Below are 22,145 nucleotides of genomic sequence, written 5' to 3' on the forward strand. Positions count from 1 at the left end.
GGTCACAGCCTGACCAATCAGAGGCAGATCTCACTCACACACCCATTCATGAGTTCATGAATGGGTGAGTGACTGCTGCCTCTCATTGGTTCAGCGCAGGGACCAATTTGATTATGTCATACATAGGAAAAGTCAATGGGTCCTAACTCGATTATTCAATTCTAAGCGCAAAAGAATTAGCATCCAACTTTTACGTACGGAATCTAATTCTCTCACTTCCCAATGTCATAGAAACTTAAAATTTGGCACGAGCATTGATTATGTCATAAATAGGAAAAGCTAATGGGTCCCAACTAGAGATGAGTGAGCATACTCGTCCGAGCTTCATGCTCGTTCGAGTATTAGGGTGCTCGAGATGCTCATTACTCGAGACGAGCACCACGCCGTACTCGTCTCGATTAAACAAGCACTGACCATTGAATTCAATAGAGCCGGCAATACAGCCTGCTCCATTGAAAGCAATGCGCTGCGGTCGATCGCGGGATGAATTGTCGGGAAGGGCTTAAATATATAAGCCCTTCCCTGCAATTCATCCAGAAATGTGTAAAAAAATAAATAAATAAATAAAAAAAAAAAAAAAAAAAAATATATATATATATACATACATACATACATACATATATATACACATATATATACACACACATATACACACATACACTCACCTTTCCGCTGCAGCCGGAGTTCAGCTGCGACCGCCGGCAGTTCTCCTGAACTGCTTCTCTATACTATTCAGCAGCCGGGGCTTTAATCTGATTGGTCCCGCTGAGCCAATGAGAGGCAGCAGTCACTCACCCATTCATGAATTCATGAATGGGTGTGTGAGTGAGACCTGTCTCTGATTGGCTGTGAGAACTGCCGCCAGCCGCCGCTGAACTCCGTCTGCCGGGACCGGGTGAGTATATATATATATATATATATATATATATTTTTTTTTAACACATTTCTAGATGAATTGCAGGGAAGGGTTTATATATTTAACCCCTTCCCGACAATTCATCCCGCGATCGCCCGCAGCTGTTACAGCTGTGGCAGAGGAGAACGATCTTTATGCTCACAGTGCGGGGGGGGGGGGGGGGGGCGCTCTTGCCGCTATTGTGGCTTAATAGTGGGACCTGGGAACTTGAGATGCAGCCCAACATGTAGCCCCTCACCTGCCCTATCCGTTTCTGTGTCGTTCCCATCACTTTTGTGAATTTCCCAGATTTTCACAAATGAAAACCTTAGCGAGCATCGGCGATATACAAAAATGCTCTAGTTGCCCATTGACTTTAATGGGGTTCGTTACTCGAAACGAACCCTCAAGCATCGCGGGAAGTTCGACTCGAGTAACGAGCGCTCGAGCATTTTGGTGCTCGCTCATCTCTAGTCCCAACTCAATTATTCAATTCTAAACGCAAAATAATTAGCATCCAAATTTTACATACGGAATCTAATTCTCTCACTTCCTGATGTCATCTATATATATATATAAATGAATGTACACTACCGTTCAAAAGTTTGGGGTCACCCAAACAATTTTGTGTTTTCCATGAAAAGTCACACTTATTCACCACCATGCGTTGTGAAATGAATAGAAAATAGAGTCAAGACATTGACAAGGTTAGAAATAATGATTTGTATTTGAAATAACATTGTTTTTACATCAAAAACTTTGCTTTCGTCAAAGAATCCTCCTTTTGCAGCAATTACAGCATTGCACACCTTTGACATTCTAGCTGTTAATTTGTTGAGGTAAGCTTGTGAAATTGCACCCCACGCTTCTAGAAGCATCTCCCACAAGTTGGATTGGTTGGATGGGCACTTCTGGCGTACCATACGGTCAAGCTGCTCCCACAACAGCTCAATGGGGTTCAGATCTGGTGACTGCGCTGGCCACTCCATTACCGATAGAATATCAGCTGCCTGCTTCTGCTGTAAATAGTTCTTGCACAATTTGGAGGTGTGTTTAGGGTCATTGTCCTGTTGTAGGATGAAATTGGTTCCAATCAAGCGCTGTCCACTGGGTATGGCATGGCGTTGCAAAATGGAGTGATAGCCTTCCTTATTCAGAATCCCTTTTACCCTGTACAAATCTCCCACCTTACCAGCACCAAAGCAACCCCAGACCATCACATTACCTCCACCATGCTTAACAGATGGCGTCAGGCATTCTTCCAGCATCTTTTCATTTGTTCTGCGTCTCACAAATGTTCTTCTTTGTGATCCAAACACCTCAAACTTGGATTCATCCGTCCACAACACTTTTTTCCAGTCTTCCTCTGTCCAATGTCTGTGTTCTTTTGCCCATCTTAATCTTTTTCTTTTATTGGCCAGTCTCAGATATGGCTTTTTCTTTGCCACTCTGCCCTGAAGCCCAAAATCCCGCAGCCGCCTCTTCACTGTAGATGTTGACACTAGTGTTTTGCGGGTACTATTTAATGAAGATGCCAGTTGGGTACCTGTGAGGCGTCTGTTTCTCAAACTAGAGACTCTAATGTGCTTATCTTCTTGCTTAGTTGTGCAACGCGGCCTCCCACTTCTTTTTCTACTCTGGTTAGAGCCTGTTTGTGCTGTCCTCTGAAGGGAGTAGTACACACCGTTGTAGGAAATCTTCAATTTCTTAGCAATTTCTCGCATGGAATAGCCTTCATTTCTAAGAACAAGAATAGACTGTCGAGTTTCAGATGAAAGTTCTCTTTTTCTGGCCATTTTGAGCGTTTAATTGACCCCACAAATGTGATGCTCCAGAAACTCAATCTGCTCACAGGAAGGTCAGTTTTGTAGCTTCTGTAACAAGCTAGACTGTTTTCAGATGTGTGAACATGATTGCACAAGGGTTTTCTAATCATCAATTAGCCTTCTGAGCCAATGAGCAAACACATTGTACCATTAGAACACTGGAGTGATAGTTGCTGGAAATGGGCCTCTATTCACCTTTGTAGATTTTGCACAAAAAAACAGGCATTTGCAGCTAGAATAGTCATTTACCACATTATCAATGTATAGAGTGCATTTGTTTAAAGTTAGGACTAGTTTAAAGTTATCTTCATTGAAAAGTACAGTGCTTTTCCTTCAAAAATAAGGACATTTCAATGTGACCCCAAACTTTTGAACGGTAGTGTATGTCTGTCTGTCCTTTATGCATTACTACACCATTCATCCAATCACCATGAAACTTTGGGAAGTTGTTAAGTACACTCCTGGGAAGATTACTGAAATAGTACATCTATCCTACGATAGGTGGCGCGTGTGCGAGCATCATCGACAGTTATGCCCCCCAGACAAAGATCGTTTGATTTCCATTTCAAGCACAAAAGCAAAAGGCATTACGAGCCAGCGTGTTCAAGTACAAAATGATGCATCCGCCGAACGTTTCGCAAGACAATTGCTGCATATTGAGAATGCTGAGATAAAATGAAAGCTGTGCTGTGATTGGTTGCTATTTCTTATACTGCTTGAGGCAACATGAAAGCTGTGCTGTGATTGGTTGCTACTACTTTTTCTACTGAGGTTACATGAAAGCTGTGCTGTGATTGGTTGCTATATATTATACCGCTGAGGTAAAATGAGTGCTGTGCTGTGATTGGTTGCTATTTTTTATATTGCTGAGGCAGAATAAAAGTTGCGCTGTGATTGGTTGTTATTTCTCTTACTGCTGAGGTAACATGAAAGCTGCACTGTGATTGATTGTTATATATTATACTGCTGAGGTAACATGAAAGTTGCGCTGTGATTGGGTGTTATATATTATAAAGCTGAGGTAACATGTAAGCTGCACTGGGATTGGTTGTTATAGATTATACCACTGAGGTAACATGAAAGCTGTGCTGTGATTGGTTGTTATCTAGATATATAAAAACAAATGTATGTATGTCTGTCTGTCTTCACAGTAATGTGCGACGGGTAAGCTAGTCTAGGTATAAGCAGGGTTAATCTCTGATAGTTGCCCCAGGTGCTAAATTAGCTACCAACCTAACCTGTAGCTAGCTATCTAGGTTTAGATGAGGTTAGCTGAAGTGGCCATCTATGATGCATGTGGTGCATCAAAAGACTGCTTGCCGTAATAACCCCAAAAGCCCAAAGCCCAAAATAAAACAACAGCACAGAGTCTCCTGCCTAGATGGTAGGCAGAAGAGCAGTGAAGAAGCAGTAGAGGTGCTGGTGTTTTATAGTCTATTCATGAGCCCTCCTCACCGGGGATAGGGTCTTCAGTAGCCAGTGAAACACAAAAGTATGCCTGTGGGCAGGATGTATAGCACCACCCACCTCTATGTTAATTAGATGTAACCCAGCATCAGGAGAATGAAAAGAAAAAGAAGAAAGAAAGAGGGGAACTTAACCCTTTGCGCACCCAATGCATTCCTGTCTGTTACAGGATCTTATACGACGATGTAAGCCTCTTATAATCCAGAGAGCATAGTGCCGTAATTCTGGTAGCCTTCGTCATACACAGATCATGTGACGGACACGCGGGTGGGTAACATAGCAACGGCCCGATGCAATAGATAACATGTCCAGGTAGCATGATACAGAGTAGGTCATGTGATCAGGTGTCACAACAAATGCCTAGTCCCCGGCAGTTCCCCAGAGTATGAATAGTACAGCAAGGAGCAGACGATAAGTATTCCACAGTGTCTGCACAGTCTCTCCTTGAATTGTTCTTTACCTGGAGGCGGCTCTGTTAGTGATTACACATAACCCGCTGATTTATCATTTGAATTGCCAATACATGACGATATGACGTTCATGGACGAAGCGAGGTAATGATTTTAGTATACTATAACAGAAGGGGCACCTGTACATAGTAACTGTGGTGGTGGGTACCAACTAGAGATGAGCGAACGTACTCGGATAAGCACTACTCGTCTGAGTAATTTGCTTTATCCAAGTACCTGTCTGCTCGTCCTGAAAGATTCGGGACGCGCTGCGGAGCGGGGAGCTGCAGGGGAGAGCGGGGAGGAACGGAGGGGAGATCTTTCTCTCCTTCTCTCCCGCCCGCTCTCCTCTGCTCCCCGCTGCTCCCCGCTGCGACTCACCTGTCAGCAGCGGAGCGCCCCGAATCTTTCAGGACGAGCGGAGAGATACTCGGATAAAGCACATTACTCGGACGAGTAGTGCTTATCAGAGTACGTTCGCTCATCTCTAGTACCAACCAACACGCAAATGTCCACAGGTGAGTGCAAAGGGGGGCACTAATGTACTTTCAAAATATAGAGATACAAGAGGCCCGTAACGATAATATCCATGACAAAGAGTACATGCTGATGCATTATTGGGCTACAAATAGAATTATAATGGTGAGGATAATAGCCTAATGGTACCTCAGAGGCAGATAGCGTGCATACCAAGCATCAGTACAGGTAAGTAAAGAAAACCAATATAATAGAAGCAGAATCAAAACAGAATAAAAATGGGAGCATCTCCATCTAGAACTCTCCATGTGGGAAACATTAGGAGAGGTGAACGCCCCCCCCCCCCCCCCGCAGACCACATGCGTCTTCATCACAAGTGGGATGAGCTGAATCTCAAATTCCAAGGTATTGAAACTATTCGTTCAGAAGGGAGGAGAGGTGATCTGGATAAACGTGTCTTGCTGAAGGAAGCCCAATGGATCTACAGAGTTGATTCCATACATCCAAGGGGCCTGAATGAAATACTGTCCTTCACTAGCTTCCTTTAGCCATAAGCCCATGTTACAAACATCATATTCAGGAGAGGCAAAACAATAGGAAACCTTCTAGCTCCATCACATCCTCGTGCACTAAACCATAACCAAAAATCCATAATTCTTCTTCAACTAGGTGCCTATAAGTGCGGAAAATGGGTTGTAAGTGCTGTCCAAATATGTGTCATAAGAGAAAAACCATCGAAACAAATACGGAAAATAATAACTATATGATCAAACAATATCTAAACTGCAGTACCAAATGCCTAATTTATATGATAGAATGACCTTGTGGATACTGATATATAGGTCGTACTATTAATTCTTTACATAACCGCATAAATCACCACAGACATAATATTAAAAGAGGCTACTTAAAACATAGTTTGGCAAGACATTTTTTTCTTGAACACAATTCAGATCCAACCTTTATGAAAATAACCCCGGTGGAAAAAATAAATGCAGAAGAATTCACAAAATTAAAAACCAAGGAAATGTACTATATCTTTTATTTTAATACCCTCACACCAAATGGATTAAAGGGGTTGTCTCGCGCCGAAACAGGTTTTTTTTTTCCATAGGCCCCTCGTTCGGCGCTGGACAACCCCAAGGGATGTGTTAAAAAAATAAATAAATTTATTACTTACCCGAATCTCCGCTCTGCGACGTCTTCCTTTTTCTTCCTTCACCAAGATGGCCGCCGGGATCTTCACCCACGATGCACCGCGGGTCTTCTTCCATGGTGCACCGTGGGCTCTGTGCAGTCCATTGCCGATTTCAGCCTCCTGATTGGCTGGAATCGGCACACGTGACGGGGCGGAGCTACGATGACGACGCGGTGACCAGCTCTCCGGCACGAGCGGCCCCATTCACCAGGAAGAAGACCGCACAGCGCAAGCGCGTCTAAAAAAGCAAGAAGACATCAGAATTAGACGGATCCATGGCGACAGGGAACGCTAGCAACGGAGCAGGTAAGTGAATAACTTCTGTATGGCTCATATTTAATGCACGATGTACATTACAAAGTGCATTAATATGGCCATACAGAAGTGTATAACCCCACTTGCTGCCGCGAGACAACCCCTTTAAATGAGGTTTTAGAGAAATTTAAAAAAACATATACTTTTATTCATTTTTCAAAAATAGTTTTAATAAACATTAGTTTAATATATTTATTGATAGTAAAACATAATAATTACACTCTATCTATCTATATTTCTTAACATTATAGAACATACAGACTAGGAAAATGAGATTGTATCTGTCTATATTTACATATATATATTTACCTCTATTTACCTCTATTTATATATTTACATACTATTTTATTTATTAATGTGTATTTATTAGGCAGTCATTTATATGAATTTATAATATCTATAATGGATAGTTACATATATGTATATATATATATATATATATATATATATATATATATATATATATATATATATATATATAATGTTTTTAGAATTGATTGTGACAATAGGAGTATTTAACCCAGGCATCCTCTGTTGATATTAAGCTCTTACAAAGAATGGCAGGTCGCTCTATTTTGTTTTTAGGCATGTAACATCGCTGCAACACCATGACGTTCTCTGTCATGTGATGCCTTGGTGGGCGGAGTAACGTGACCCGCGTCATACCGCATGACGCGGTTGCGATCACGTGATACTGTCCCACGGACCGCAGCGTCATGACTGACGTCTTCGGTCATGTGAGCTTTTTCTTGCCACACCTACCACGGACCGCGGCACTAGCTCTGATGTTCGCGGTCACGTGACGATACTATCGAGCCATGTGACGCTAGGTGCATCGCGTCACTGATGACGCGACAGTGACCACGCCAGGCTACAACGCCCACTATGAAAATTCAATGGGATTCCCTGAACGCTACGCCACTGATGACGTAGCGACTTCAACGCACACATTGGTGAGCTATTCAGCTCTGCTCCTGGTGCATGATCCTCTCCATATATTCAAGTTCACATGACAGAACGTCATCTAAGGGGGCCATGACTTATTGTCCTTAACTTTAAGGTATGCATGTACTATAAATTGCCAACATGTTGTATGCTTTTATATGCTTGAGAAAGGCCGACAGCTCAGCCGAAACGCGTCGCATAATAAAGATTTCCGATTTCATCATTTGAATTCTGCCTGCTTTCCTGGACTCAGGGGTGCTTTTCAATAAGCACCCCTGCGAAGTAAGTGATACACGCTGTATAACTGGGCCTCACAATATCTCTTTATACTTTCTACCTGCTACTTTCTAAACACTGGAGCGCTGGTAATTTTTTGTATCACACCTATTCGCTTTGTCTATCCCGTGGTGTTCTTTTTCACTTCTGGGACCAACCATGACGCTCTCCCTGAGATGTCTCCAATGACCAGTGCAAGAAAGTCCACCTACGTATTGTGATTTGATGCGCAATCTTGGACCTTGACGTACCGGAGCCCAATATACGGGCCCGGCGTCGCGGGGTGAGTCCTTTTCCACAGCTTCTTATACTCTCTGCTTGACACTATATTCTCTCTCCATTGTCTGGAGAGCTATCCAATATATATTTCTTCATGTTACTATCTGGGACATTATTCATTCAACCTTAGTCTCGGTTTCATTCCCCTCAACCTGGTCGGTTTCTACTTTGGAGTACAATATGTAGCAAAAAAACAATGTCAGAATCACTTGTATATACAAAACCTTTACAGAGTTATTCTATGTTAAAGTGACAAATGTTAGATTTCCAAAATTTGGCTTGGTCATTAAGGCATAAACAGGCTTAGTCATTAAGGGGTTAAGGCCCTTTTTATGCAAAGATAATCTTTCAAACAACTGAAACATTCGAAGATTTAGAAATCATTATCTTCAAGCGCTTCGGAATAAGTTGGCGCTACACAAATAAAGATTATTATTATTTGCATGTAGAAGGACCTTCAGGAGTTGTTTGCAGAGTCCATCATGTGATTAATCCCTTCCTCGCCATTCCCCTGCTGTCTGCTCCCAAAGCCAGCAGTCACTGTATACAATATGCTACTTATGACAGGGCTAGACCCTTTTTATTACGAGTGCTTGCCTGCAAAGGCCCATTTACACGTAATGAATATCGCTGAAAATTCGTTCAAATGACCGAAAATGAGCAATAATCGCTATATGTAAATAAGGCATCATGCACTTTTTGTTTGAACTATGATTTTAAGGTGAACTTAAAATCCGTGGTTAGTCTACTGAGAGGAAAAGTTAACACATATATCTCTCAGTAGATCTCCTGCTGTTTTCTCCATGGGAGTCAGCAGATAAAAACGGAATCTGCCATCAGCCTGAGCTGGACAATGCAGCAGTGTGCACAGCTGGGCATGCTAAGTATGAAAGTGACAGTGAATTTATTGAGGACTGGTAAGCTGCTTTTTGTATGAGTAACATCCGTGAACTCGTTGTCCCAGCTCCTAGGAATACATAACTTTTTAGATTATGGGGCACATGGGAGCTGATAAAGCCTATTTAAGCTGCTTTTGGAATATTGTATATTAATGACAAATTACCTCTTTTGGCAGACACTGGACAATGTTCCACCTGTTTTCTCACTGTTGGCGATGGATCCAGATAAGGCAAGAGCCAATCAGGTAAAGAAGTGCTCTCCAAAAATTAAGTTCACATATTGTAATACTGTCACATACTTTAATATGAATCGGATGGGCAAATCGGATTTCAAATGAACAACTAAATGCAGTATATTTTTAAAAAGTGTGCAAATGTATGCTCATGCAGTTGTAAACCTCCACCACTGACTCTCGTTAAAAAAAGAAAAATTATACTGATTGCTGCTTTTCTTGGACAGTTTTATTGAAAACTGTAGCTGACTGCACTACAGTTTAGACACAGAAATCCAAATCCAAACACACCCATTGTCCGTAATATCCTCCCAGAATGAGTATATATTTATATACACCCATTGTCAGCAACATTCCTCCCCTGAAAGGTGTGTGTGTGTAATATATATATATATATATATATATATATAGTAACGCCAAAGGGGGTTAATGTATACGCCAATCGGTACTTTTATTTTCTTGGTCGGTTTATTCAATGTTAGCTTAGCACAACAGAAAACACTGGATCTCCAGTAAAATCATAAAGTTTGCCAAGTCAATTAATTTTATCCTCCCCCTGTCCATAGGAGGAGCGATTAAGTCCACAACTGATTTTAATAGCAAGAAGTCCGTTTTACATTCATAGATCTGTAGCCTTCCAGAGGTATAGCTTGTCTTATTGCGCAGGGTCTCCAAGGCCCTGTCCCAGGACCAGGGTTACCCAAACGACCTGCCAGGATAACATAGCTCTCTGTCCACAGCCTTCATCTGCTTACAATAGAAGTCTGGTTCTCCTAGACACACACCCTCACTTCCACCTGTCTCTTTATATAGCTTGCTGGTTCAGGTGGAACATCTGGCCCGGAGTAAAATTGGACCGATTTACATCAGAGGCTAACAACCTTTGTGACATATTTTCCATTCCAGAACACAGCTCTCACCCTGTTACTTATATATGACAAAGGTGTTTGGACACTGCAAAAAAATCAGCAAATATGCAAATCCTACGTTTGCCAAATGGTATGCTGGGAAGGGCATGGGTAAAATAAAAAGCTGCTCATTTTGTAATAACTATTCATCCATCCAATCGAGCACTTGTGGGATGAACTGGAGCGACGAGTACAACACCGCCACCCACACCTATCTTCACAACAATCTCTTGCCCAGACTTAGAGAACTTGTGGAAAGTACGCCTCAACGTGCTGCCGCTGTAATACAAGCAAAACCAGGGCCGACACGTTACTAAATAGAAGAATAAAGCGCTTCTTCTGAAAAACATACAGTATCCAAATACTTTTGGCCATGTAGTGCGTGTGTGTGCGTGAGATAAATAAATTGTATATATTGTAGTGGTGCAGTATCAGAATAACCTGCAGAGGCTGCTAGTCAGGCAGTCTGATACCTGGAAAGGGAAAGGTAGGGTTAACACCTGATGGATGTAGAAGGAATTAGGTACATATAAGACAGTTCCAGCCAGAAGAAGCTGAGGTTCAGTGTGGAACAGTTGGGTCTGTCACCCAGTCTGATGGAGGAAGATGCCCTCCAGATGCCCCAGGAGGGGTTAGTGACAGGACCCTGTGAGTTGTGAACCTTAATGCTCATGTGGACTATGTATAATTTACCTGTAATATAACATAGTAACATAATATGTAAGGCTGAATGAAGACAATGTCCATCTAGTTCAGACTGTTTCAACCTCCTTGTTGAACCAGACGAAGGCAAAAAACCCCAAGAGGCAGAAGCCAATTTGCGCTTTCAGGGAAAAAATTCCTTCCCGACTCCCTAATGGCAGTCAGAATAATCCCTGGATTAACTTCTAATATTTTCTATCTGTCTGTAAGACCCAGATCAACAATCTGCTGGTCACCTAAATGTTATATCCTGTAATATCCTTCCGCTCTAGAAAGACATCTAGTCCCCTCTTAAACTCCTCTATAGAGTTTGCCATGACCACGTCCTCGGGCAGAAAGTTCCACAGTCTCACTGCTAGAGTTCCACAGTCTCACTGGATGCTGTGAATAAAGGCTGGAAGGAACCAGATTTAAAGATAAACTGCAGTCTGCTGAAGCCTGTTTTTGTGTGAGGTGCACCACTTCCTGACCATGTGCACGGTGATCCAGAGGCGAGTAATCTCCAACTTGTCACAATATATACCCACTGTCAATAATATCGTCCCCTAGAAGTTGTCGGGATCAAATGAAGCCTCTAGCTTGGATATAGGATGTGATAGAGGCGGGCCCTTTTGCACCACCTCTAGCTTGGATACAAGATATGATACTGTAGTGGGATTCCAAGAAGATTGGAAAAGGGCAAATGTTGTCCCTATCTTCAAAAAAGGGAAGAAGTTGGATCCAGGAAACTACAGGCCTGTGAGCCCAACTTCTATACCGGGAAAGATCTTTGAACAAATTATTAAACAGCAAGTACTGTATGCAAGTACTTGGATGAAAATTGAGTAATTAAAGGGGTTGTCTCGCGGTGAAAGCGATTTTTTTTTTTTTTTTTTTAATGGACCCCTGAATTATGCCCTGTGAAAAAGAATGCATGTGTTAGTTTTTAACAAGCACATTGCACTTACCTACATCAGCGTTCTGCAGCTTCTTAATTTCTTTTTTTAAAGATGGCGCCGCTGGTCTTCTCCCACGGTGCACCGTGGAGTTTCTTCTTCTGTCTTCCGCGTTCCACTGCCGATACAGCCACCTCATTGGCTGATCAGCACCACGTGATGGAGGCGGAGCTACGATGACGACGCGGTGACCAGCTCTCCGGCACGAGCGGCCCCATTCCCCAGGCAGAAGACCGCACAGCGCAAGCGCGTCTAAAAAAGCAAGAAGCCAGCGAAATTAGACGGAGCCATGGCGACGGGGACGCTAGCAACGGAGCAGGTAAGTGAATAACTTCTGTATGGCTCATATTTAATGCACGATGTATATTACTAAGTGCATTAATATGGCCATACAGAAGTGCTTAACCCCACTTGCTTTCGCGAGACAATCCCTTTAACTAGAGCCAGCATGGGTTTGTAACAAACAAGTCATGCCAGATGAATCTAATTTCCTTCTATGACAGAATCACCGACTGGGTTGATCAGGGAAATGCGGTGGATATAGTATATCTTGACTTTAGTGACGCATTTGACAAAGTATCTTATACCATACTTATTGAAAAAATGACCAAATATAGGATTGACAAGGCAACTCTTAGGTGAATTCACAACTGGCTGATGATCGTACTCAGAGTGGCCATAAATGACTGCACATCCAAGTGGAAGAATATATCACGTGGGGTACCACAAGGTTCTGTTCTAGGCCCAGTGTTTAACATTTTTATAAATGATCTGGATGAGGGAATTGATGGGGAAACTGATCAAATTTGTTGATGGCACAATGTTAGGAAGGATAGCTAACACTAGAGAAAAGAGAGAGAATATTCAAAGAGATCTAGAAAAGCTTGAACAGTGGGCAGTGACTAATATAATGGTATTTAAGAAGGAAAAATGCAAAGTCCCACATCTGAGCAAGAAAGCACATACAGAATGGGAGGAATTGGGATAAGCAGCAGCACATGAATTAAGAGAAGTATAGAGTCTAGATCACATGAGGTAATTATCCCACTCTACTCTTAGTCAGACCTCATCTGGAATACTGTGTCGAGTTCTGGGCACACCACTTTAAAAAAGACAGACAAACTGGAGCAAGGTCAGAGAATAGTTACTAAGATGGTGAGCGGTCTGCAAATCATGTCCTATGAGGAACAGTTAAAAGATCTGGGAATGTTTAGCTTGCAAAAAAGAAATCTGAGAGGAGACTTAATAGCCATCTACAAATATCTGAAGGGCTGTCACAGTGCAGAGGGATCAGCCCTATTTTCATTTGCACAAGGAAAGACTAGAAGCAATGGGATGAAACTGAAAGGAAGGAGACACTAATTAGATATTAGAAAAAAATTTCTGACAGTGAGGGTGATCAATGAGTGGAACATGTTACCACAAGAGGTGGTGAGTTCTCCTTCAATGTAATTCTTCAAACAAAGGATGGACAAATATCTGTCTGGGTTGACTTAGTGACTCGCACTGAGTAGAGGGTTGGACCAGATGACCCTGGAGGTCTCTTCCAACTCTAACATGCTATGATTCTAAACCCACTGATATTAATGGGAGACTTTAATCATCTTATAAACCCAGTACAAGACAGTTTTTGCCAGAAGAATCCGCCGAGTTCTTAATTACCTACATGGACCTCTTCCTATTTGCTGAAAGACATGTGGTGCTTAAAGCATCCACATGACACAGAATACTCGTACTACTCAGTGTCCCATGGCTCCTTTTCCAGAATAGATTTATGTTTTGTGTCCCCGGAATTTCTCCCCTTGGTTTGGGACATCTATTATTTACCTTGGGGTATCTCTGAGGTATTCACCGCTCCAGCTAACTCTTAATTTAAGAAGAGGGAGTACACAACCTCTGTGGAAGCCTAATCGCTTATGGCTTGATCATCAGGAGATCTGCGGTCATGCTGGTGAGGAGGCAGAAACTTACTGGGGGGGGGGGGGGGGTAGTCAATGCTGCTTTCGCATCTGAGTCTATGGTCTAGAAGGCCTACAAAGCCTTCACTAGAGGCTCATATACTGTGGCCATTTCTAACTATGGAAAATCCCTACAGAAAGATAGACTTGATCTAAAGCGCCATCTCTCTGAGATGGAAATCTGCTACACTACAAATCCCACCGAAAATAAACACACTGCTCTTAATGGCTTACGAAGAGAGTATAAAGTATTACTATTCAATTTTACTAGGCAGAAGCTCCTGCAATCCCAACATCAAGTTTTTGACCAAGGTGATTAAAACAGTTGATTGTTGGCTTATCTTGCTAATGAGGACAGTGTTATACCTCCAATTGTGACCAGCCGAGATGTATCTGGAACTAAGGTTACTGACCCCGAGCTTATTAATACTGCGTTTGCCAATTTTTGCACAAGCCTATATATTTCTAAACTCAATTGTCCCAAGAAGGCACTAGCAACAGCCTATCTGGACAATATTATCTTCCCAAAATTGCCCCAAAGTAGTGTGAGTATGTTAGGTGGAGATATGGAGCAGGAAGAGATACAGGAGTCTACTCAGTCCTTCCCAAACAGGAAATCCCTGGGACCCGATTGACTCCCAATGGAATGGTTAAAGAAAAATATGGCATTCATAGCCCCGAAACTCCTTTTTCTATACAACCGCATGCTTCAGGAGGGGATCCTGCCGAGGACTATGCAAGAGGCCCCGATAGTCTTAATTCCCAAGCCCGGGAAAGACCCAGAGGATTGTGGCTCATACCACCCTGTTCCTCTCCTTAACAATGACATGAGCCTCGTGCGGTGGAGAGTGCAAAGGCAGCAGAAATGCAGTCCTAAGCTCTCGCTCACGACCTGTAGATTGCATGGTTTAGGTGGCCGGCTCAAGGTTGACTTGGTGTTCCATTCTTCTGAGGTCGGTAAAATGAGTACCCAGCCTGGTGGGGGGTAAAGAATAAAAAAATTACTTGAAAGCGCTGTGGAATCAGATGTTGCTATACAAATAACAAGATTTATTTTATTTTTATTAAAATCCTAGCCAAAGTATTGGCAAAACATAATAATGTTTATAAATCCAGGCGTCCAGGGAGGTCGTAGCATTCCAATTAAGAACCTATGAAGAAAGCGAGGCTTTATATGCGGATGATACTCTTCTATTCTTACAAGATCCATCCTTGATCTCAGGCCTTTCTATTTTCAACACCTTTGGAGTTTACTCCAGAGTGAAGGTCAGTTGGGACAAGGATGGACTACTGGCAGTTGATAACCCTGTGGCTTTCATAGTTCTGCTTGACCCCCTGAGATGGATGAACAATGTCAACTACCTGGGAATTAAAATACAGAGGTCCACTGACTATTTTTGCGCAGACAATCTTCTCCATGTTTGGGATAGGCGAAAGATATGGCAACATGGCAAGCTTTTTTGCTCCTATTGACACTAGTGGGTCATATAAATTAAAATGAAGCTACTGCCCAAATTCCTGTATGTATTCCAAAATACAAAAAAAAGTGGTTTGGTACCGCGTTAGCCAGTAGAGCAATGTGTGAATATTATGTGCCATCCAAACTAGTTTCATTCAGTAGCCTGACGAAGGGGGCGAGATATCCCCGAAAGCTTGGTTGCTGTAACATCATGCATTTTTGTTAGCCATTAAAAGGTATCATATCTACAAGATAACTTGGTTTTTCGTTCTAATAATCACACATTCCAAAATAGCATCAACTTTACTCAAAATACTCCTTTGCATACTGTAGCATGGCTCCACTCCGAGAATTAAGCTGGAGGTCCTTTGCTTGTCCATGGAGGAAGGAGGGGGAGCTTACTATTTGGTCTTGTCCAATTATCCGCAGCTCTCTTGAAGAGTGTGTATTCTTACCATTTATGACAGACCTTCATGCAGTAATGCAAAAGTGGCATGGCTACTACCATGTAATCTAGGACTCGAGACAACTTGTCATCCAAAGAGTAGGATATCCTATGCTCCGGCCCAGTTTTCTACCATGCTATGCTGTCCCACACATTGATGAGTATGATAGACTAAGGTCTTCCTGTTTACCTGTCCTGAATGAGCATTCTTTATACATATGACACCCAATCCCTTTTAGCCATCTTTCTTTGCATTGTACAAAACATAAGAAGAAGAAAACCATCCTCATTCTTCTGCTATACAGACTAGTCAGCCTCCGTCACTACTCCAGTCACTCACTAGAGTAGGGCTGAAGATCTACCTCTCTGCCTGCTCACATCCTCAAGTTCCAGCCATGCATTTAGTGACCAGCTTTGGAAGTGTGGTCACAGGAGGGCAGTCGTCTCGTTGTCCGTGGCCCCCTGCCGTTGCCTGGTTGACAGGGTCCAAGGTCTCTTGGCTAACTGGATTAGCTCTTGGGACTTGGATGGTCAGTAGAGATGAGCGAACGTACTCGGCCACGCCCCTGTTTCACTCGAGCACCGCGATTTTTGAGTACTTCTCTACTCGGGTGAAAAGATATTCGGGGGGGCGCCGTGGGTGAGCGGGGGGTTGCAGAGGGGAGTGGGGGGGGGGAGAGTTAGAGAGAGAGAGAGCTCCCCCCTGTTCCCCACTGCTACCCCCCGCTCCACCACGCCATCTCCCGCTCCCCGGCGCCCCCCAAATCTTTGCACCCGAGTAGCCAGGTACTCGAAAATAGCAATGCTCGGTCGAGTAATTACTCGAAACGAGTACGTTCGCTCGTCTCTAATGGTCAGCTTGCAGAGGTTATTGCGGTGTAATTTACACTGCCATTAGTGAAGTAACTCCTGATATAAAGCACTCACGTAGAAAGTGAGATTTTAATGCTGGGACTAAAGAAAGTATAATTATAATCTTTATTTGTATACCTCCAACATTCTGCAGTGCTTACAAATACAGGGGGAATACAGAAGGACAAAAGTACAAAAAATTACAGAACACTTACATGAACTAATCAGTTGAAGAAAACAGTAGGGGGTGAGGGCCCTTCTCAAATGAGCTTACATACTACAAATAATGGGGTGATACTGAACGTATAAACATAAACAATGGTCAGACATTAAGCTGTGTGATGGCAGAAACGGTGTGACTGCAGGGGGCAGTTCATGGTGGCTAGCAGGGATTGCAGTCAGTAGGCCAGGGAACATGTTATCATGTGGCATACAGAGGGGTTTGGTTTAGGAGATGCGGTATGCCTCCCTGAAGAGGTACATTTTGAGAACACGACTGAAGTTTGGTGAGTCATGAATTGCCCGGATAGCCTTTGGTAGTGCGTTTCAGAGGACTGGTGTTGCTCTGGAGAAGTCTTGGAGGCAGGAATGAGAGGTTCTAATAAAGGGGCACTCAGTCTAACTTCGTTAACAGAGTGGAGGGCACGGGCTGGGTGATGGATTGAGATGAGGGAGGCAATATAGGGCGGCGCTGCGCTGTGGAGAGCTTTATGGATGAAGTTAGTGAGTTTAAATTGAATTCTGTATTTAACGAGCAGCCAGTGCAGTGACTGGCACAGGGCAGAGGCATCCGAGTGGCGGCTGGACAGTGTACGTACTGTCTGGGAGTTATGGTGGTGCCACACACTGAGATGGAGATGTCAGGATGAGGTCAGTTAGTAGAGGGCAGAAACACCAAGAGGTCAGTTTTTGAGAGGTTCAGTTTTAGGTAGAGAGAGGACATAGTGTTAGAGATAGTGGACAGACAGTCGGTGATGTTTTGGAGGAAAGGTGCAGAAATGTCATGGGAAGAGGTGTATAACTGGGTGTCATCGGTGTAGAGGTGGTATTGGAGACCAAATCTCCTGATTGTTTGTCCAATAGGGGTTATGTAGATGGAGAAGAGGATGGGGCCAAGGACCAAGCCCTGGGGTACCCCAATAGCAAGGGGAAGAGGAGGGGAGGAAGAGCCAGCAAAGGAGACACTTGAGGAGTGGTCAGATAGGTAGGAGGAGAACCAAGAGAGAGAGAGAGCAGTGTCCTTTAGACAGATGGAGTGAAGCATACTGGAAGGAGTTTGTGGTTAACAAGGTTGAATGTTGCGGAGAGGTCCAGGAGGATCAGTAGGGTATAATCACCCCTTGATTTGGCTGTTAGGAGGTCGTTTGACACCCTTGTAAATCCAGTTTTTGTCGAGTGTAGGGGTCAAAAGCCGGACTGTAGGGGGTGAAGAAGAGCGTTTTCTAATAGATAGCTTACAAGGCAGGAGTAAACCAGGCATTTCAAGAGTTTGAAGATGAAGGGGAGATTTGAGATGGGTAGGTAGTTGGCAGCATCAGTCGCATTAAAAGTCTTTTTCTTTAGCAGTGTGGATATGATGGCATGTTTGAAAGAAGAGGGAAAGATTCCATAGGTCAGAGAACGGTTGAATATAGTGGTGAGATGGGAAATAACCACTGGGGAGAGGGACCGAAGGAAGTGTGGGGGGGGGAGAGGATCGCTAGCGCAGGTGGTAAGGAGAGCAATTTGGAGACTTCTTCCTCGTCAGTCAGAGTACAGGCAGTGAGTAGGAGCTAGATGCAATATTTATGAGACTAAGGTCGGGGCTAGTCCAGGATTGGGAGGTTATTTCCTGCCGAATGTCATCAATTTTCTTTTTGAAATAGGAAGCCAGCTCTTCAGCACTGAGATCCATCACTGGGGCTGCGGTTTAGGGCTGAGAAGGGAGTGAAAAGTATCAAAGAACTGTTTAGGGTTGTGCGATAGTGAAGAGATGAGAGAGGGGAAATAGACTTGTTTGGCATGTTGGAGAGCGAGGTTGTAGGTTCTGAGCATGAATTTGTAGTGGAGGAAGTCCGTGGATGTTTGCTACTTTCTTCACGGCCGTTCCCCACTTCTCAAGCACCGCCAGATGAAACGTGTTTGAGGCATTAGCCAGGGTTGCCATGGTCTGCAGCCGATTGCTTGAGTCACAGGGGGTGTAGCTTCATCCAGGGCAAGTTTTGGAGAGGTGCTGTAGTGTGTGGCAGCAAGGTTGGGGCAGGAGAGGAGAGAGATGAGGACAGAGAGGACCGTAGGGACTCGGCAAAGTCCTGGGTGTGAACGGCCTGAAGGTTCATGTAAGTACGGTAGGTAGGAGGGTCTGGAGAGATGTTGGGGAGCTTGACAGAAAAAGAGAGAAGGTTATTGTCCGAGAGCGGAAGAGGGGAGTAAGGGATGGCAACACTCTTGATCTGGTCTTCCTCTGTCTCTGCTCTGCTTCACTGTGAGTGGGAGAGGCTGTGAGTTGTGAGAGGGCAAGGGAGGTAGTGAGCGATAGAAGCTGGGAGACAGATGGGGAGATGGGGTCATTAGTGGGGATGTTAAAACCACCTAAGATGAGGGTTGGAATTTTGCAGGAGGGGAAGTGGGGGAGCCAGACAGCAAAATGGTCCATAAACAGGCAAGGAGCACCTGGGGGTGGTATATAACAGCCACTCACATGGACAGCGGACGGAAAAGCCGTATCATATGTACTTCAAACAATGGGAAAATGAGTGAGGGTACGGGGGAATGACCTGGTAGGTACATTTCCGGGAGAGAAGAGCACCTACTCTGCCATGCCTGTTTTCGGGGCTTGAGGTATGCGAGAACTGTAGGCTGATATAGGACAGTGCAGCAGGGGAGGCCGTGTCAGAATGCTGTATCTATGTTTCTGTGAGAGCTAGCAGATTTAGAGATCTAGCAGTAAAAAAAGTTGTGGATGGTGGGGAGTTTATTGCATGCTGACTGGCAGTTTCAGAGCACACACTTAAAGTGGTCAGGAGATGGCATGCAAGGGCTAGCAGTTGGGCTTGAGGGGTGTCTCAGTGAGTTAGGTAGAGGGTAATAGTTAGGAGTAGTGGAGGGCGGGCTAGGATTCGGAGAGATATCCCTAGCTGCTAGTAGAAGCAAGATAGTGATGATTAGCAAATAGTTAGGAGTTTTTTTTTAGGGAGACTTATGTTTCTCAGAGGCATTTGGGGGTTTAAGGCTTAATAAGAAAGTAAAGAGTGTATGTGAGCTGGGTATGAGTATGAGTGTATCTTGAAGCCAGCAGGAAGTCCTGGTGGTGCCAAGATTGACAGGAGGGTCACGCCCTCTGTACCTGATTGGCTGCACAGCGGCGGGGGCTGCAGGTGCTGGCAGCACACTAAGCTACAACTGCACATGAAAGCAGGGCAGTAATAGAACAGAATTACAGGGGAAAATAAACATACCTCCGCCTGCGCAATGCGATCCCACAGCGCCGACAGAGAAGGCGCACCCCCTCGCACCCATGTAAGTTATCCATGTTGGGTGGCAATACAGAAGCCACAGCGGCGGGGGGAGACTGTGACAGGTGCCCGCCACTCTGTGCAGCAGCACACCAGCAATCCGCGGCCCACAGCCGATGCCGCGCAATGAAGAGGCAGGCTGCAGGAAAGATACAGTCTGTGTCCGGGACAGACTGGTGATGTGCCGCTCGGCCAGAAAGCATACGCTGTTACAGGCGCCGCCGTGGAGCCAGGACACAGCTGACAGGCTAGACAAATGGTGTGGCAGGGAAGGACGGCTCATCTGCCGGTGGCGATGGAACGCATCCCTCAGAAGCGTCGCGGCAACCAGCTCAGAGACTCCATGCTGCAGCGCGTTCATTGCCTTTTTGCCGCCCAAGCTGCCTTTTGGTCCGGCTTACTATTCTTGCTGTAGCCTTTCTTAAGTGCTTGGATAGTAATGTTAGGTGGAAAAGCGATTCCTCACCCTAAAGGCAGCACGGCCAGCAAATTGCAATGCACAATGTGCTCAGAGGACCTTCAAAGCTTGACCCTATCGGGAGCTAGGGGTGTGAGAGGGGCGTTTTCCCTGTCAAACCCCTAGCTTCCAGTGGCATCAAGATACACTAATACCTGCGAGCTGTGCATAGGTGAGGATAGGAGAGATGGGCTGATGTGAATAGAATGCCCCCTAGGTGGACATTTGAAAGAGGTTCTGAAACTGAGAGAATGGATGAGAACAGATAGCATTAGTGATAGCTTTGATGTGCAAGGCATTTAGGCAGAGTTTGTGACCTACCTGTCTCCTGCTCTGCCGAATTGCAATGTTAAACTGCATTGTTCGACTGCCAAGGAGACTTCTTTCCAGACACTTAGTCCTAGACACCCATGCGTGCCATAGAGACTACCACTGAATATATAGTTCCAACTAAAGACTACTTCTAGGAGTGGCTGGTTGAGGGCACTAATCAACCAGCTGACCCCATCCTCAGGAGGATAATGAACAGGATGGGGGTGAGGTTTATTGTCTTTGAATAAACAAATTGTGCCCAGCAACACTAGATGAAACAGAGGTAGGAGGAAATGCATATAGTAACAAATGGAGCCAAAAAACAAGGTAATATGGAGACATACCATTCACAGTTAAAACGTGAAATGTGCATGGGACAGCAATACAGCAGTTAGCAGAGGGGTCAAATCAGTCAGTTTAGATCACAGCTTGAATAGAAGTGAATGCAATATAGAGACATACCATTCACAGTTAAAACATGAAATAAAAATATAGGCCTGTTACAGGGCTCTACTAAACAGAACTTTATAAAGACTCAAATTAGTCTGTCTTACAATTAGGCACAGTTCTGGCTTAGTAGAGTGCTATTAAATGTGTACCTCGATTATTTTCTATGACTTCTGGTGCAACATTTAATTTATTTTATTTTACAAGCTACACCTCTAGCTGATGTAAGAAGAGATCTATGCAATCCAATACCAACTGCAAAACACCTTACTCTAGTAACTGTATGCAGTCAATCTGCAATCTATGAATCAGATGGTCTGATCTTGTATTAACAGCGAGGAGGTACTTTGATTAATTGCCTGGGTTGTGGCGGGCACATACCATGCTTCCCTGTACAAACCAGGTCGCAGCAGTGTTGAATCCCATGGCAAGCCAAGCAGAAGACACTATACCACACATTACCTCCTGGGATTGATGGGCCATGGAGTAGATTGTGCAGGAAAAGCACAGGGGTATACCCTTCCTACGGCAAATTAACGGCAAATCCTTCAGTCAAGAGGGGTCGGGCTGCTGCTCTGGCTATTGAGTCTACTCTCCGGTTCTTCCTGTTTGGGAAGAGCTAAAGTCTTGTACAACAAAGACCACAGCTTCTGTGTTCTAGATTGGTTTACCAGATGAGCCAACAGAATTTCTACTGCAAAACAAGTGTGCAAAATCAAATGTGATTTAAAAAAGCGTACCTTGAGTTGATGTAGACATTACAATTTTACCTTCAGAGAGTCCTTTACACTTCAGTGAGCGCCATCAACTCCAGCCTCCTGAGCAGAGTCCCAGAAAGGGAGTGGGATTTTTCTTGTACAATTACCAATATTGGTCTCGCTGTACAACCTATTCTGTTTGTCCATTTTCAGTATTTT

At 44.0% G+C, this 22,145-nt stretch overlaps 1 protein-coding gene across 1 annotated transcript in view; it reads left to right on the forward strand.

Annotated features, from left to right (window-relative positions):
• Positions 1-7,642: 7,642 nt before the first annotated feature.
• LOC136580584 (ADP-ribosylation factor-like protein 13B) overlaps positions 7,643-22,145 on the forward strand; it is a 605,728-nt gene continuing 591,225 nt past the window's right edge. Inside the window, exons 1-2 of the mRNA XM_066581246.1 lie at positions 7,643-7,687; positions 9,203-9,271. Coding sequence (XP_066437343.1) covers positions 9,213-9,271 — 59 coding nt within the window. The 5' untranslated portion in view covers positions 7,643-7,687; positions 9,203-9,212. The remainder of the gene's footprint in view (positions 7,688-9,202; positions 9,272-22,145) is intronic.

This window comes from Eleutherodactylus coqui, chromosome 10, assembly GCF_035609145.1.
Source record: "Eleutherodactylus coqui strain aEleCoq1 chromosome 10, aEleCoq1.hap1, whole genome shotgun sequence".
NCBI lineage: Eukaryota > Metazoa > Chordata > Amphibia > Anura > Eleutherodactylidae > Eleutherodactylus > Eleutherodactylus coqui.